Here is a 16,301-nt window from a genome sequence, read left to right as displayed (position 1 = left end):
TATAGTGGCGCCTCTTACACGCTGGTGGCTGTATAGTGGCGCCTCTTACACGCTGGTGGCTGTATAGTGGCGCCTCTTACACGCTGGTGGCTGTATAGTGGCGCCTCTTACACGCTGGTGGCTGTATAGTGGCGCCTCTTACACGCTGGTGGCTGTATAGTGGCGCCTCTTACACGCTGGTGGCTGTATAGTGGCGCCTCTTACACGCTGGTGGCTGTATAGTGGCGCCTCTTACACGCTGGTGGCTGTATAGTGGCGCCTCTTACACGCTGGTGGCTGTATAGTGGCGCCTCTTACACGCTGGTGGCTGTATAGTGGCGCCTCTTACACGCTGGTGGCTGTATAGTGGCGCCTCTTACACGCTGGTGACTGTATAGTGGCGCCTCTTACACGCTGGTGGCTGTATAGTGGCGCCTCTTACACGCTGGTGGCTGTGTAGTGGCGCCTCTTACACGCTGGTGGCTGTATAGTGGCGCCTCTTACACGCTGGTGGCTGTATAGTGGCGCCTCTTACACGCTGGTAGCTGTATAGTGGCGCCTCTTACACGCTGGTGGCTGTGTAGTGGCGCCTCTTACACGCTGGTGGCTGTATAGTGGCGCCTCTTACACGCTGGTGGCTGTATAGTGGCGCCTCTTACACGCTGGTGACTGTATAGTGGCGCCTCTTACATGCTGGTGGCTGTATAGTGGCGCCTCTTACACGCTGGTGGCTGTATAGTGGCGCCTCTTACATGCTGGTGGCTGTATCGTGGCGCCTCTTACATGCTGGTGGCTGTATAGTGGCGCCTCTTACATGCTGGTGGCTGTATCGTGGCGCCTCTTACATGCTGGTGGCTGTATCGTGGCGCCTCTTACACGCTGGTGAATGTTATTGGTGCTGGCGACCACCACACTCCTCTTTGTCTGGCTCAGTGTACCCGCACGCCACTGTGTCTGGCTCAGTGTACCCGCACCCCACTGTGTCTGGCTCAGTGTACCCGCACCCCACTCTGTCTGGCTCAGTGTACCCGCACCCCACTCTGTCTGGCTCAGTGTACCCGCACCCCACTCTGTCTGGCTCAGAGTACCCGCACCCCACTGTGTCTGGCTCAGTGTACCCGCACGCCACTGTCTGGCTCAGTGTACCCGCACGCCACTGTGTCTGGCTCAGTGTACCCGCACGCCACTGTGTCTGGCTCAGTGTACCCGCACGCCACTGTGTCTGGCTCAGTGTACCCGCACGCCACTGTGTCTGGCTCAGTGTACAAGCACGCCACTGTCTGGCTCAGTGTACCCGCACGCCACTGTGTCTGGCTCAGTGTACCCGCACCCCCAGTGTCTCTGGCTCAGTGTACCTACACCCCACTGTGCCTACAAGCCAGTGTACCTGCATACCATTCTGCCAGTATTCCCACTAACCTACATACAGCGCTACTACAGTGCCAGCCTCTGTACTTATATGCACCTGGTTGATGGGGTTCTGGGAGTTCTTCTGCTCCACAAGCCCGGCCCGAGGCCAGGCTTGACTTGTGAGAGTTTGGTCCACCAGGCTGTTGCTTGGAGCGGCCCGCAGGCCCACATACCCACCACAGCCCGGTTGGTCCCGCACTTCTCTTAGAAAACAGTCTAGTTCCCCTTGAAGATGTCCACGGTTGTTCCGGCAATATTTCTTATGCTCACTGGGAGGACGTTGAACAACCGCGGACCTCTGATGTTTATACAGTGTTCTCTGATTGTGCCTATGGCACCTCTGCTCTTCACTGGTTCTATTCTGCATTTTCTTCCATATCGTTCACTCCAGTACGTTGTTATTTTACTGTGTAGATTTGGGACCTGGCCCTCCAGTATTTTCCAGGTGTATATTATTTGGTATCTCTCTCGTCTCCTTTCTAGTGAGTACATTTGGAGAGCTTTGAGACGATCCCAATAATTTAGGTGTTTTATCGCGTCTATGCGTGCCGTATATGTTCTCTGTATTCCCTCTATTTCAGCAATCTCTCCTGCTCTGAAGGGGAAAGTGAGTACTGAGCAGTACTCGAGACGGGACAACACAAGTGACTTGAAGAGTACAACCATTGTGATGGGATCCCTGGATTTGAAAGTTCTCGTAATCCATCCAATCATTTTTCTGGCTGACGCAGTATTTGCTTGGTTATGCTCCCTAAACATTCAACCCGTTCTCGTAAATTCGTAAAGTCAATATTGACTTATTAACTACGTGCATAGGTGATATACTAAACATAATAGATACCCTTAAAAAGATTCATAGAAAACACCGACCTTACCTAACCTTCTTAGTATGTTAAGATAAGCATCTTATTGCTTCGTAATTACAATTATTACTTAACCTATTATAGGTATAGGTTAAATAATAATTACTTAACCTATTATAGGTATAGGTCAAGTAATAATTGTAATTACGAAACAATAAGATGCTTATCTTAACATACTAAGAAGGTTAGGTAAGGTCGGTGTTTTCTATGAAGCTTTTCAAGGTAAATTAGTATGTTTAGTATGTCACATATGCACATATTTAATAAGTCAATATTAACTATACGAAAGTGCGAGAACGAGTTGTACATGTAGCGCAAGTGACGTGGTCACACTTGGTACAGATAAAGAGTGCGAGCCCGCGTCATGCGCGAGAGCGTGCCGCAGGGCTCTCACACAATATAATGGAAGGCGGAACTAGAAGAGTCATCACCACAGACGCCACAATAGTGTCAATTGTGCACCAGAGTCAAGATGGAGCAACAGGAGACCAAGCCGGCCGCCACCCAACAATGCCAGCAACAGGAAGTGAGGCAATGTGCGGCGCTCACACAACCAACATTACTCAGTGTTGTGAGACACTGCTCACACACGGACCCTTAGACTTGTGGAAGAGAAGGGAGAGCTCTTCCACAAGCTCTTCTGTTGCTCGGTGCACACAGGTGACGGACCCAGTGTAGTCAATAACATGATGTTTAACAGTGATAAATTCCAGGTACTCGGGTACGGTAAAAATGAGGACCTTAAACATAATACAGAGTACAAAACACAATCAAATGTACCCATAGTAGGAAAACAGCATGTAAAGGATTTGGGAATAATAATGTCTGACGACCTAACGTTTAAGGAGCATAACCAAGCAAATATTGCGACAGCCAGAAAAATGATAGGATGGATTACGAGAACTTTCAAATCCAGGGAACCCATCACAATGGTTGTACTCTTCAAGTCACTTGTGTTGTCCCGTCTTGAGTACTGCTCAGTACTCACTTCCCCCTTCAGAGCAGGAGAGATTGCCGAAATAGAGGGAATACAGAGAACATATACGGCACGCATAGACGCAATAAAGCACCTAAATTATTGGGATCGTCTCAAAGCCCTCCAAATGTACTCACTAGAAAGAAGACGAGAGAGATACCAAATAATATACACCTGGAAGATACTGGAGGGCCAAGTACCAAATCTACACAGTAAAATAACAACGTACTGGAGTGAACGACATGGAAGAAAATGTAGAAAAGAACCAGTGAAGAGCAGAGGTGCCATAGGCACAATCAGAGAACACTGTATAAACATCAGAGGTCCGCGGTTGTTCAACGTCCTCCCAGCAAGCATAAGAAATATTGCCGGAACAACCGTGGACATTTTCAAGAGGAAACTAGATTTATTCTCTCCAAGGAGTGCCGGACCAACCGGGCTGTGGTGGGTATGTGGGCCTGCGGGCCGCTCCCAGCAACAGCCTGGTGGACCAAACTCTCACAAGTCAAGCCTGGCCTCGGGCCGGGCTTGGGGAGTAGAAGAACTCCCAGAACCCCATCAACCAGGTATCTAGTCGATGGCAACACCCTGACACCCTCACTATACCTCCAGCCAACACTGACACCCTCACTATACCTCTAGCCAACACTGACACCCTCACTATACCTTATTATAGACTGTGGGTTGGTTGGTGTTGTCGTCGTCGATCCTTCTCTATGGACAACCCAACCCACAACTCGGCAGAGTGCTTATACTAGGAGATCACCCTTGGCGCTTCTGGCTCTTGGAGAGGGGCTCAACGTCACACGTTTAGGGGATGCGGCTCCAACACTTAGCCTCGTTGTCACGTGCACACACCCTCTCGAGCCGCTGTGACTCCCCACTCTCTCCTTATGAGATATGATCTCCTCAATCCCCTATGACTTACTAGTATTACCTCTTACCCTGTCCACAGCAGTGGTTCTTGGTTCTTTCTCTCTCTCTCTCCTTCTTCACTACTTCCTGGGAAGCCTCACTAGGACAAGGGCAAACACCAGCAAATTGTGACACATTTACTGAACAAAGCACATACACGATACATACACACATATAATAATAATGAATCCTATACTCTATAATATCACAATCAGGTTGCACTCCAATACCATCAGAACTCTATTATCAGCTTATCAAGTGGTATCCTATCTCCTGGTTCACCACCTGATACTATTAACCTCCTCAAGTTGGTCAAGCCTACATACACTGTTGCACTATCAGCAAGATAATGTATATATAGAAAATCAGCATTTGAATGCAATAACATATATCAGTATAAATGTTCATTGATACTTCAGTATAAAAAACTCCTTGACGTAAGAATGCAAACAGTCACTCACCTCTCACTGCGTCTTGCACGCTAATGACAACCAAACACTATCAACTCCCTACTAGTAATCCACCAGAACTTCCCCTTCCACCTCTGGAAGTTCACTACCCTAATATCTTTAGGTTCTTCCGGGCTTCACTACCAGGATCCTCTGCAGCTCCTCCAGGCTGCTATCATGAAGTTTCCTTGAGTAACTACGGTGCTTCACCCTTCTGCTAGGGTTCTCCACAGCTCTCCTGGCTGCTACACCATGAAGTTTCCTTGAGCAACCATGGTGCTTCTCCACCTCTACAGAAGCACGTGACACTCCTCTTCACTGCTGCTTCTCCTCACAGCTCGAGGTCCTCTGCTCCACTACCTTGGAATCTCATCAGCTACTTCATCTGCTGGCTTCGAAGTTCTCAGCAACTTCTTCCCCAAAAGACAAACCTGCAACCCATCGACGTTCCAATAAAATGTTCCCCTTTAACACATAAACAAAAATAACCACACAATATGCTTGCCTCAAACCTCTATCTGTCCTCTACATACAGTGAGAGTGGACTCCCCCGTTTTGGGCGGGTCCATACTCCACCTCGCCTGGCGGCGGTCCTCACTCGCTGGGAGGGTCTTCCTCCATCCGGAGCCAGGCTCCCTCAGTCGTCCGCCAGCGCTCAGAGGGGGCGGACGTCGCTCCGTGTCCCTCCCTCTCCACTCTCTTATTTCAGGCTTTCTGCCTTATTAAAACATGTCTAACTTATAAATAAACATTGCTACTGTCGCTGGGCACACGACCAACTACAAGCGATCACTATGAACTGGCGTATATTGTGCTTACCACAGATTAATTGGTCGAGGGCGCTTTCCCTCTGACGGCGTCTGGTCAGGGCGCTCCACACAGCCCACAATAATGCTTCTGGGCGATTTAATATCTGCTTGTCGACCAGGACTTGAGACCACAACGTTCCCAGCTCGATTCCACAGCTGGTACGTCCGCACACTTCTCTTCTCTTCGAGATATATCACTAGGGGTTCCCTTCTGGCGGGAGCTCAAACGGAGCGCGGCTTCCCCCTGCGATGTCTGGCACTCAAGTGAGGTCAAGGTCCTCCAGAAGCGAGCCTCACGCCTCCAGCAAAATGTCCACATCTCCTAGCCAGTCATTTATCTATTTCCTTACTTACTGCCCATAATCTTAAATTGTTTTACATATCCAACCAGCCATTTTTCATATGGGTTATCACCTCAATATTTGCTAGACCTTCTAGTTAGGTCAGGCTTGCTGAATAACTCTCAAGAAGGGAGACTCGTTTCTCCTGCAGGCTGAGATCATAACACTCCCCTCCCCTTATTTTTGAGAGTTATTCCAGTGGCAAAGCTCGGGATAATACATCCGCCACCACACTGTCTCGTTCTTCAACCGATTGGTTCGACCGGTTAGTCTGTTTACATACTCCCTTAGAAGTCTACAATTAGTTCGTTGCTCCTTGCAACATCTTGCTCACAACTCGCCAGAAACACGATCTTCTCGTAAACGATCTGACCTCTCTGGCACCTCTTGGCTAGGCTGTCCTCCTTGGACACCTGCACTCCATCGTTCCACTCTACTTATTGTCTCCTGCACCTTCCGTTTCCTCGTCTTCTTCTCTTCACGTCCAGAGTCAGACATCTACTGTCTGTACCTCCTCTGTCGTCTTCACTCTTCCATCTACTGCCATTATACTTTCGTCTCCTGTCATCATACTTCACTCCCTCGTCTTCACCGACGATCCTCCCTTTCGTCTCCTCATTTATCCGAGACATCATCCTGTTTAACTTCCATCGAGTCCTCGGCTTTCTTCTACTCCTCCATGCTTGTATCATCTTCCTCTTCCCACACTTTTCACCTCTATACAACTCCATTTCTTCTCCTTCAACTCTTCTTCGTTCCCTAAAAGTTTCTTCGAGCGCTGTACTACAACCAACAGCACTCGACTGTACATGTCGCTTTACCTCTCCTTGTGTGCTCGTAAGCATCTCTCCACACATACTGTCTCTTCTCCTTTCACTTTCTCGGTTATTACTCTTCTTCACTATCTTTTCTTCACGTTTCCTGTGGAACATGTCAACTCCTGACATCTCAAACAACTTAACTCCATTATCCATATGCCTCTGTGCTCGTGGACCACTTGATGCTCTACTCTCGTCTTCAGTCTGTCCACATCTTTCCTCATTCCTACTCAGCACAGTTGCGTTCACCTTCCGACTCTTAGTTTCAGCAGTCTGGGCTCTACTCAGGTCCGCTCTCTTCACACGATTCTTCTTCGGCTGGGCCATCTTTACTTTTGACCTCACCGAGACTTCATTTTCCTGGGCTGGACCTTCATCAAACAGCCACGCTATGTCTACGTCGATATCTTCCACCGGCTGAATCGACACTGTCTCACCTTCTCCAGTGTCTCCCTCGTCGGGTACCTCTGCCTTCGTCACTACCGAGACAGGGTTTTCAATGGCTTGGCGGTCTCCTGACTCATCTCCTCGGATGTCAGTCAGGTTCACACTCTCAGGTGTCCCACCCGTGCCGTGGCCTTCTGGGCACTCCTCTGGCACAGTCTCCGCTATGACTCTTGGCAACACCTTTGTCCCGCACAAGTCATTTCCCAGGATCACTTGGACTCCTGGAATAGGTATGTCGGGGCACACTCCCAACATCACCTCCGCCGACACATATTCCGACCTTAGCTGGACAGTACATACGGGCATGTCACTCTCAGACAATAACCCATATACTTTCACCTTCCCACTGCCAGCTAACCGTCGACCATCCCCAATCAGGCTTCTCGCAATCAAGCTCTGATTAGCTCCGGTATCTCTTAAGATACCAACTTCTACCTCAGGTTGGCTTCCTACACTGATCCAACCTTTGCTCATGAACGGCCTATACCTCTCGTTCACTAAGTTCGCTCTCTGTGGTTTGTCTCGGAACACATTGATATATTTGCTTCGGGGGTCACACATGGCCAGGGTCACAACTCTCTTGCCCTGCCGACAATCTCGCATCACGTGACCCAATCCGTTACATTGGTAACATCTCATCTGGGAGACATCTCTCCTATACGTACCAAAGCGGCTCTGACTTTGTCCACTCACATAAGAGTTCCTCGAGCCAGGTACACTACCTGCACTCTGTGGGGCTTTACTGGACTCTTGATTTCCCGGATACCGATCAGTTTCTCGTTTAGCTCCTCCATCTTCACTTTCAGACGAAGTGCGCGACCTACTCTTCTGAGTTTTAGGGTACTTACTTTTATCTGCCCATTTATCAAAATTTTTCTCACCCCAGACTCTTCTGGGTCTCTCATAATTTCTTCCTCCCCAGACTCCATTGGATCTGCCATTGCTGCGTCTCGCCTCGCTTCTCACTCTTTTCTCCCTCAAGCTCTTGTATGCTTCAGTAATCATATCCGCCCTATCTGCGGCATCTTTCACCTCCATTATCCCTGCTTCTTGGATCTTGAACTTTGTTTCGGGATGCATCATCTCCAAGAACTTCTCCATGACCATCAGTTGCTTCAGGTCAGCGTAAGATCCAACTCCAGCAGCCTCAATCCACTTCTGGAATCGTCTTTCCAGATCTCTTGCTGTCTCAGCAAACGTACATGCTCCAACTTTGATCATTTCTCTGAAGCGCTTCCTATAAGCTTCTGGGGTTAACTGAAACGAGCGCAATATGCTGCTCTTTACTGTGGCGTAATCCTGGCACTCTTCCAGCGACAATTGGGTGTATGCCTCCCTGGCTGCACCGGTCAATCTTAACTGGACCAGCTGGGCCCATTCCTCCTGTGGCCACTCTTTGATGCTGGCTACTTTCTCAAAATGCTCGAAGAAGCTCTCTGCCTCTTCGGGAACAAACAAGGGAATGTCCTTCTCCCTAACCCTAACATCTTGTGAGTGTGATACCTGGGTGGTGCTCTCTGGCAACCCATGTTCAATCCTTTGCTCAGCCAAGGTTCTATTCGCTTCTATCTGCATTTGTTTTGTTCTCTCTTTTTCTTTTTCGACCTGGGCTTTTTCTTTTTCGACCTGGGCTTTTTCTTTTTCTTTCTCTTGTTCCAACTCCAGTTCTCTTATTCTGGTTTTCTCTTTTTCTTTCTCCACCTCTAGTCTCGCTCTCTCTACTTCCAGCCTGGTTTTCTCTTTTTCCTTCTCGGCTTCATTTTTCATCTGGAGTTCTAATTTCATCTTTTCCAGCTGGAACTGTCTCTCCTTGTCCTCACGCTGCATCTGGAGCTCTAACTGGAATCTCTCCAAGCTCCTATTCCGGCTACTCCTGCTACTGCGGCTACTCTTGCTGCTCCTACTCGATCCCTGGGATCTCACGTCATCCTGCCCATCATCCTCCTTTCTACTTTCAGCTCCTTCCTGGGCCCCTTGTTCTGCCGCTTCACTTCTGGCTCTCAACTGCCTCAGGATCTCATCCTTCATCCCAGCTACTTTAGATGCTTTCAACCTGATGCCACATTTTTCTGCTATTTGTTTCAATTGATCCCTCGTGCAACCTTCCAAGTCCTCAGGCTTGCCTGACTCCACAAATGCTTGCACCTTCTCCATCTTGTCCTGTGAGTCTTCCCGAGAGAGAGTATACACCTGCGGTCACACAGTTTATCTCAGCAAGGGTGTACAAATCCACTCTTGGACAGGGTGTGGGTGTGTCAGTTCACTCTCCCGGACACAGGCCCCCAATTTATTATAGACTGTGGGTTGGTTGGTGTTGTCGTCGTCGATCCTTCTCTATGGACAACCCAACCCACAACTCGGCAGAGTGCTTATACTAGGAGATCACCCTTGGCGCTTCTGGCTCTTGGAGAGGGGCTCAACGTCACACGTTTAGGGGATGCGGCTCCAACACTTAGCCTCGTTGTCACGTGCACACACCCTCTCGAGCCGCTGTGACTCCCCACTCTCTCCTTATGAGATATGATCTCCTCAATCCCCTATGACTTACTAGTATTACCTCTTACCCTGTCCACAGCAGTGGTTCTTGGTTCTTTCTCTCTCTCTCTCCTTCTTCACTACTTCCTGGGAAGCCTCACTAGGACAAGGGCAAACACCAGCAAATTGTGACACATTTACTGAACAAAGCACATACACGATACATACACACATATAATAATAATGAATCCTATACTCTATAATATCACAATCAGGTTGCACTCCAATACCATCAGAACTCTATTATCAGCTTATCAAGTGGTATCCTATCTCCTGGTTCACCACCTGATACTATTAACCTCCTCAAGTTGGTCAAGCCTACATACACTGTTGCACTATCAGCAAGATAATGTATATATAGAAAATCAGCATTTGAATGCAATAACATATATCAGTATAAATGTTCATTGATACTTCAGTATAAAAAACTCCTTGACGTAAGAATGCAAACAGTCACTCACCTCTCACTGCGTCTTGCACGCTAATGACAACCAAACACTATCAACTCCCTACTAGTAATCCACCAGAACTTCCCCTTCCACCTCTGGAAGTTCACTACCCTAATATCTTTAGGTTCTTCCGGGCTTCACTACCAGGATCCTCTGCAGCTCCTCCAGGCTGCTATCATGAAGTTTCCTTGAGTAACTACGGTGCTTCACCCTTCTGCTAGGGTTCTCCACAGCTCTCCTGGCTGCTACACCATGAAGTTTCCTTGAGCAACCATGGTGCTTCTCCACCTCTACAGAAGCACGTGACACTCCTCTTCACTGCTGCTTCTCCTCACAGCTCGAGGTCCTCTGCTCCACTACCTTGGAATCTCATCAGCTACTTCATCTGCTGGCTTCGAAGTTCTCAGCAACTTCTTCCCCAAAAGACAAACCTGCAACCCATCGACACTCCAATAAAATGTTCCCCTTTAACACATAAACAAAAATAACCACACAATATGCTTGCCTCAAACCTCTATCTGTCCTCTACATACAGTGAGAGTGGACTCCCCCGTTTTGGGCGGGTCCATACTCCACCTCGCCTGGCGGCGGTCCTCACTCGCTGGGAGGGTCTTCCTCCATCCGGAGCCAGGCTCCCTCAGTCGTCCGCCAGCGCTCAGAGGGGGCGGACGTCGCTCCGTGTCCCTCCCTCTCCACTCTCTTATTTCAGGCTTTCTGCCTTATTAAAACATGTCTAACTTATAAATAAACATTGCTACTGTCGCTGGGCACACGACCAACTACAAGCGATCACTATGAACTGGCGTATATTGTGCTTACCACAGATTAATTGGTCGAGGGCGCTTTCCCTCTGACGGCGTCTGGTCAGGGCGCTCCACACAGCCCACAATAATGCTTCTGGGCGATTTAATATCTGCTCGTCGACCAGGACTTGAGACCACAACGTTCCCAGCTCGATTCCACAGCTGGTACGTCCGCACACTTCTCTTCTCTTCGAGATATATCACTAGGGGTTCCCTTCTGGCGGGAGCTCAAACGGAGCGCGGCTTCCCCCTGCGATGTCTGGCACTCAAGTGAGGTCAAGGTCCTCCAGAAGCGAGCCTCACGCCTCCAGCAAAATGTCCACATCTCCTAGCCAGTCATTTATCTATTTCCTTACTTACTGCCCATAATCTTAAATTGTTTTACATATCCAACCAGCCATTTTTCATATGGGTTATCACCTCAATATTTGCTAGACCTTCTAGTTAGGTCAGGCTTGCTGAATAACTCTCAAGAAGGGAGACTCGTTTCTCCTGCAGGCTGAGATCATAACAACCTCCAGCCAACACTGACACCCTCACTATACCTCCAGCCAACACTGACACCCTCACTATACCTCTAGCCAACACTGACACCCTCACTATACCTCCAGCCAACACTAACACCCCCTCACTATACCTCCAGCCAACACTGACACCCTCACTATACCTCCAGCCAACACTGACACCCTCACTATACCTCCAGCCAACACTGACACCCTCACTATACCTCCAGCCAACACTGACACCCTCACTATACCTCCAGCCAACACTGACACCCTCACTATACCTCCAGCCAACACTGACACCCTCACTATACCTCCAGCCAACACTGACACCCTCACTATACCTCCAGCCAACACTGACACCCTCACTATACCTCCAGCCAACACCCTCACTATACCTCCAGCCAACACCCTCACTATACCTCCAGCCAACACCCTCACTATACCTCCAGCCAACACCCTCACTATACCTCCAGCCAACACCCTCACTATACCTCCAGCCAACACCCTCACTATACCTCCAGCCAACACCCTCACTATTCCTCCAGCCAACACTGACACCCTCACTATACCTCCAGCCAACACTGACACCCTCACTATACCTCCAGCCAACACTGACACCCTCACTATACCTCCAGCCAACACTGACACCCTCACTATACCTCCACCCAACACTGACACCCTCACTATACCTCCAGCCAACACCCTCACTATACCCCCAGCCAACACCCAGTAACTTGCCTCCACTGAACAATTGACAAGTGTTCACTATGGTCTGTACGAAGATTATGAGGTGTCATGGGCAGTCTCTCAAACTGTAATCGCATTGACCGCTCTTCAATGATCTTCACGGCATTACCACGTTACTGATCTTCACCTCCGAGTCTTCGTAGCAACATGGAGCGGTGCTCTAACGGAGCACCGTTGTGCACAGGCACGTGTCTCCACCTGTGGAACACAGGGGCCTGGTAGCCTGGTGGATAGCGCGCAGGACTCGTAATTCTGTGGCGCGGGCTCGATTCCCACTCCAGGCAGAAACAAATGGGCTTAGTTTCTTTCACCCTGAATGCCCCTGTTACCTAGCAGCAAATAGGTACCTGGGAGTTAGTCAACTGTCACGGGCTGCTTCCTGGGGTGTGTGTGTGTGTGGTGTGGGAAATAAACACTATTATTATAGTCTGTCCCGTATTCCACCATTTAAACTTGTTTCAAGTCACAAAATGTCTTTAGAATTATTTCTCTTCTAAACTGGCCCAGGTATTGTTCATACGGAGGTGAGATTGTTTTTACTACTACTGCACCAGAGGTCAAACTAATTCCATTGTGGAACTCTGTGAGAAAGTCTTCCTTTTTGTATGAGCCCTCGTGCCCTCGTGCACTCGGCCTCAACACCGCTGCCACCACCGTCTCCCGCTCTTGGCTCATCAACTTTCCCTTAACACCAGAAGGGGGCGCGGGGCGGGGCTCAGGGGGCGCGGGGCGGGGCTCAGGGGGCCGGCGCCTCACCCACCCAAAGACATAAGTATCGAGGCACCACCAAGGGCTGTGTGCCGAACGTGACGACCGTGGGACAGGGGGGACGACCGTGGGACATTGGGGACGACCGTGGGACAGGGGGACGACTGTGAGACTGGGGGACGACCGTGGGACAGGGGGACGACTGTGAGACTAGGGGACGACCGTGGGACAGGGGGACGACTGTGAGACTGGGGGACGACCGTGGGACAGGGGGACAACCGTGAGACAGGGAGACGACCGTCTACCACACGTGGTCACAATGTTATCAGACACTTCCCTACGACCTCCATGGTCAGGGTTAGAGATATACTTCACATGGGTACAAAACACAATCAAATGTACCCAGAGTAGGAAAACAGCATGTAAAGGATTTGGGAATAATGATGTCCAACGACCTAACGTTTAGGGAGCATAACCAAGCAAATATTGTGTCAGCCAGAAAAATGATCGGATGGATTACGAGAACCTTCAAGTCCAGAGATCCCATCACAATGGTTGTACTCTTCAAGTCACTTGTGTTGTCCCGTCTTGAGTACTGCTCAGTACTCACTTCCCCCTTCAGAGCAGGAGAGATTGCTGAAATAGAGGGAATACAGGGAACATATACGGCACGCATAGACGAGATGAAACACCTAAATTATTGGGATCGTCTCAAAGCTCTCCAAATGTACTCACTAGAAAGGAGACGAGAGAGATACCAAATAATATACACCTGGAAAATACTGGAGGGCCAGGTCCCAAATCTACACAGTAAAATAACAACGTACTGGAGTGAACGATATGGAAGAAAATGCAGAATAGAACCAGTGAAGAGCAGAGGTGCCATAGGCACAATCAGAGAACACTGTATAAACATCAGAGGTCCACGGTTGTTCAACACCCTCCCAGCGGTCAGAGGTCATCAGGGGTTGACATGTCTACTATTTCTCAAAGTTCAATTAACCATTTTTGGGATCGGGAACAGCTCTGCCGTTAGATGTTTGTAATTTAATTTCAGTAAAATAATTCAACCAGTCTGGATCAATTAAGTACAACAGAGGTTAATTGTTATAACTTAAACCTGGCTAGTAACTTGGTAAAACTTTGACTAGGCGGAAGGATACAATGTTCTAGTCTGGGCTAGGCCAGACGAGGACAAGTCAGTGTGATCTGGAGAGCAGCTGGGAGAGGTCAAACATCTTACCTCTCCCCAAGACCAGCCCAACATCCTTAGCTGGTAAAACATAGAGGTATAGTTGCTATTGTTATGTATAGAAATAGTCTCATTTGCCATTCAGGTCAAGTAGGGAGTGTTAAAGTGACAGGGAGTGAACATATTTAGATTTTTGTTTTAGTTTTTCTTTTAATAAATTAAATTTGTTAATATTTTGCATTTTATTATTTCCATGTATTTTATGTGTACACTTGTCCTGGTCACGTGGTCCACACGAGGCAGAGTTTGATTGGGCGCCGATTCTAACATCGAATCATTCCCGTGTAATTAATTTCACACTCTTAAGTTTCCACGGTCATCGAGTGGGGATCAAGCCCCAAGGTTGATTAATTAGCGTGATCGATCCAGACCTCGATCATTGCTCTGTGTTGCTGGTCTGGTGGTGGCAGCGTAGAGGCGACTCTAGAGTTTCACTCAAAGCCTAGGTCACGTCATACTGGGTGTAGAATCCTAAGTCGGTCAATCGTCTTAGGACCACGTGGCGTGGAGTTGGCTTTGGTATAAGTTTTGGAGTCCCTTGGTAGAGAATAAAAAGTAAGAATACGGGTAGAGAGGGCAAAGAAGGAAGTGAAGTAAAGAGAGAAACCCTAACCCGTGTTACACCCTGTCGGTGGCTAAACTGCCCTGTCGGTGGCTAAACTGCCCTGTCGGTGGCTAAACTGCCCTGTCGGTGGCTAAACTGCCCTGTCGGTGGCTAAACTGCCCTGTCGGTGGCTAAACTGCCCTGTCGGTGGCTAAACTGCCCTGTCGGTGGCTAAACTGCCCTGTCGGTGGCTAAACTACCCTGTTGGTGGCTAAACGACCCTGTCGGTGGCTAAACGACCCTGTCGGTGGCTAAACGACCCTGTCGGTGGCTAAACACTCAGCCCCAGGTGCAGGAACGCCAGAAATATATAAACAAAGAACATGGTGTGACCTATTATTACACGAAGTATTTAACAATATACACATGAAGCAGGATTTCTTGAGGTTATCTTGAGATGATTTCGGGGCTTTAGTGTCCCCGCGGCCCGGTCCTCGACCAGGCCTCCACCCCCAGGAAGCAGCCCGTGACAGCTGACTAACACCCAGGTACCTATTTTACTGCTAGGTAACAGGGGCATAGGGTGAAAGAAACTCTGCTCAGTGTTTCTCGCCGGCGCCTGGGATCGAACCCGGGACCACAGGATCACAAGTCCAGCGTGCTGTCCGCTCGGCCGACCGGCTCCCTGGTACATAAGCCTCGTGACTGGACTTAGAGCCATCGATGACAGGCTTAAGAGAAGCCGGTACCCAAACAATGAGGTAATTGTGTGACGACGTCAACAGTCTCACGCCTCGTGTGATCCCAACACTGTGTAGTATCCCTACATATGTGGCAGATCTGGCATCCTTTAATACACACCTGTGGGTAACCTTGCAGGTGTGTATCTCTATACACACCTGCTGAATGTAGACACACAGCTAAGCCACACCTGCTACAGTATCCAAGACCAACCTTACCCACCCCACATCCCTCTCTCCCCCTTACCATTAACCGCTCCCCTTTTGCCTATTTTATAATTTGTCCCTGAACACTTCCCCTCATCTCTGACAAGGTACTATCTCTGGCCTGCCTCCCCCCCACCCCTCTCCCCTCGGCTATCCCTAAGGGTGTAGTGTTGTTGTGCTGGTGTAGTGGTTGTGTGGTGATAGTGTGGTGAGGTGTGGTAGTGTAGTATGGTGGTGGTGGCGGCACCACACACACACACACACACACACACACACACACACACACACACACACACACACACACACACACACACACACACAGCTAGACCCACCAACCTGTACCCATCACCCGGGAATGAGACAACAGAGAGCTCCAGCTCTCGCTGGCAGAGGACCCACAGACGGCGAGTATTGTTCTGTGTCTGTAGCCGCCCCGTGACCTCGGGGGACCCGCCCCGTGACCTCGGGGGACCCGAACCCCTCGACCCTACTACTTACAATTAATTAAAAATATCGACAAATCCTTCAGAGCGACGTCCTGGCTTGCCTCGAAGGGGTCACTCTTACATGTGTCTTACTGGTCCAACCTGACCTTCTTCAGGAGGTGGACATGTTCCCTCCCCCCCGGAGGTGGACATGTTCCCTCCCCCCCGGAGGTGGACATGTTCCCTCCCCCCCGGAGGTGGACATGTCCCCACCCCCCGGAGGTGGACATGTTCCCTCCCCCACGGAGGTGGACATGTTCCCTCCCCCCCGGAGGTGGACATGTTCCCTCCCCCCCGGAGGTGGACATGTTCCCTCCC

The 16,301-nt window shown here is 49.5% G+C and overlaps 2 protein-coding genes across 4 annotated transcripts in view; both read right to left on the bottom strand.

Moving 5' to 3' along the window:
• The window catches only part of LOC123773592 (uncharacterized), a 633,080-nt gene that overhangs the window by 416,082 nt on the left and 200,697 nt on the right, over positions 1-16,301 (bottom strand). The window lies entirely within an intron of this gene.
• On the bottom strand, positions 2,816-11,303 carry LOC138356403 (calponin homology domain-containing protein DDB_G0272472-like). Its single transcript, XM_069312540.1, has 3 exons — positions 10,811-11,303; positions 6,960-10,422; positions 2,816-2,992 (listed from the first exon to the last, which is right to left on the bottom strand). The coding sequence occupies exons 2-3, from the start codon at positions 9,159-9,161 to the stop codon at positions 2,816-2,818; spliced, it is 2,379 nt and encodes a 792-aa protein (XP_069168641.1). The 5' UTR covers positions 9,162-10,422; positions 10,811-11,303.

The sequence above is a fragment of the Procambarus clarkii genome, chromosome 72 (assembly GCF_040958095.1).
Source record: "Procambarus clarkii isolate CNS0578487 chromosome 72, FALCON_Pclarkii_2.0, whole genome shotgun sequence".
Lineage (NCBI taxonomy): Eukaryota > Metazoa > Arthropoda > Malacostraca > Decapoda > Cambaridae > Procambarus > Procambarus clarkii.
The sequence above is the reverse complement of the archived record's forward strand: the minus strand, read 5'-3'. Positions and strand labels throughout refer to the sequence as shown.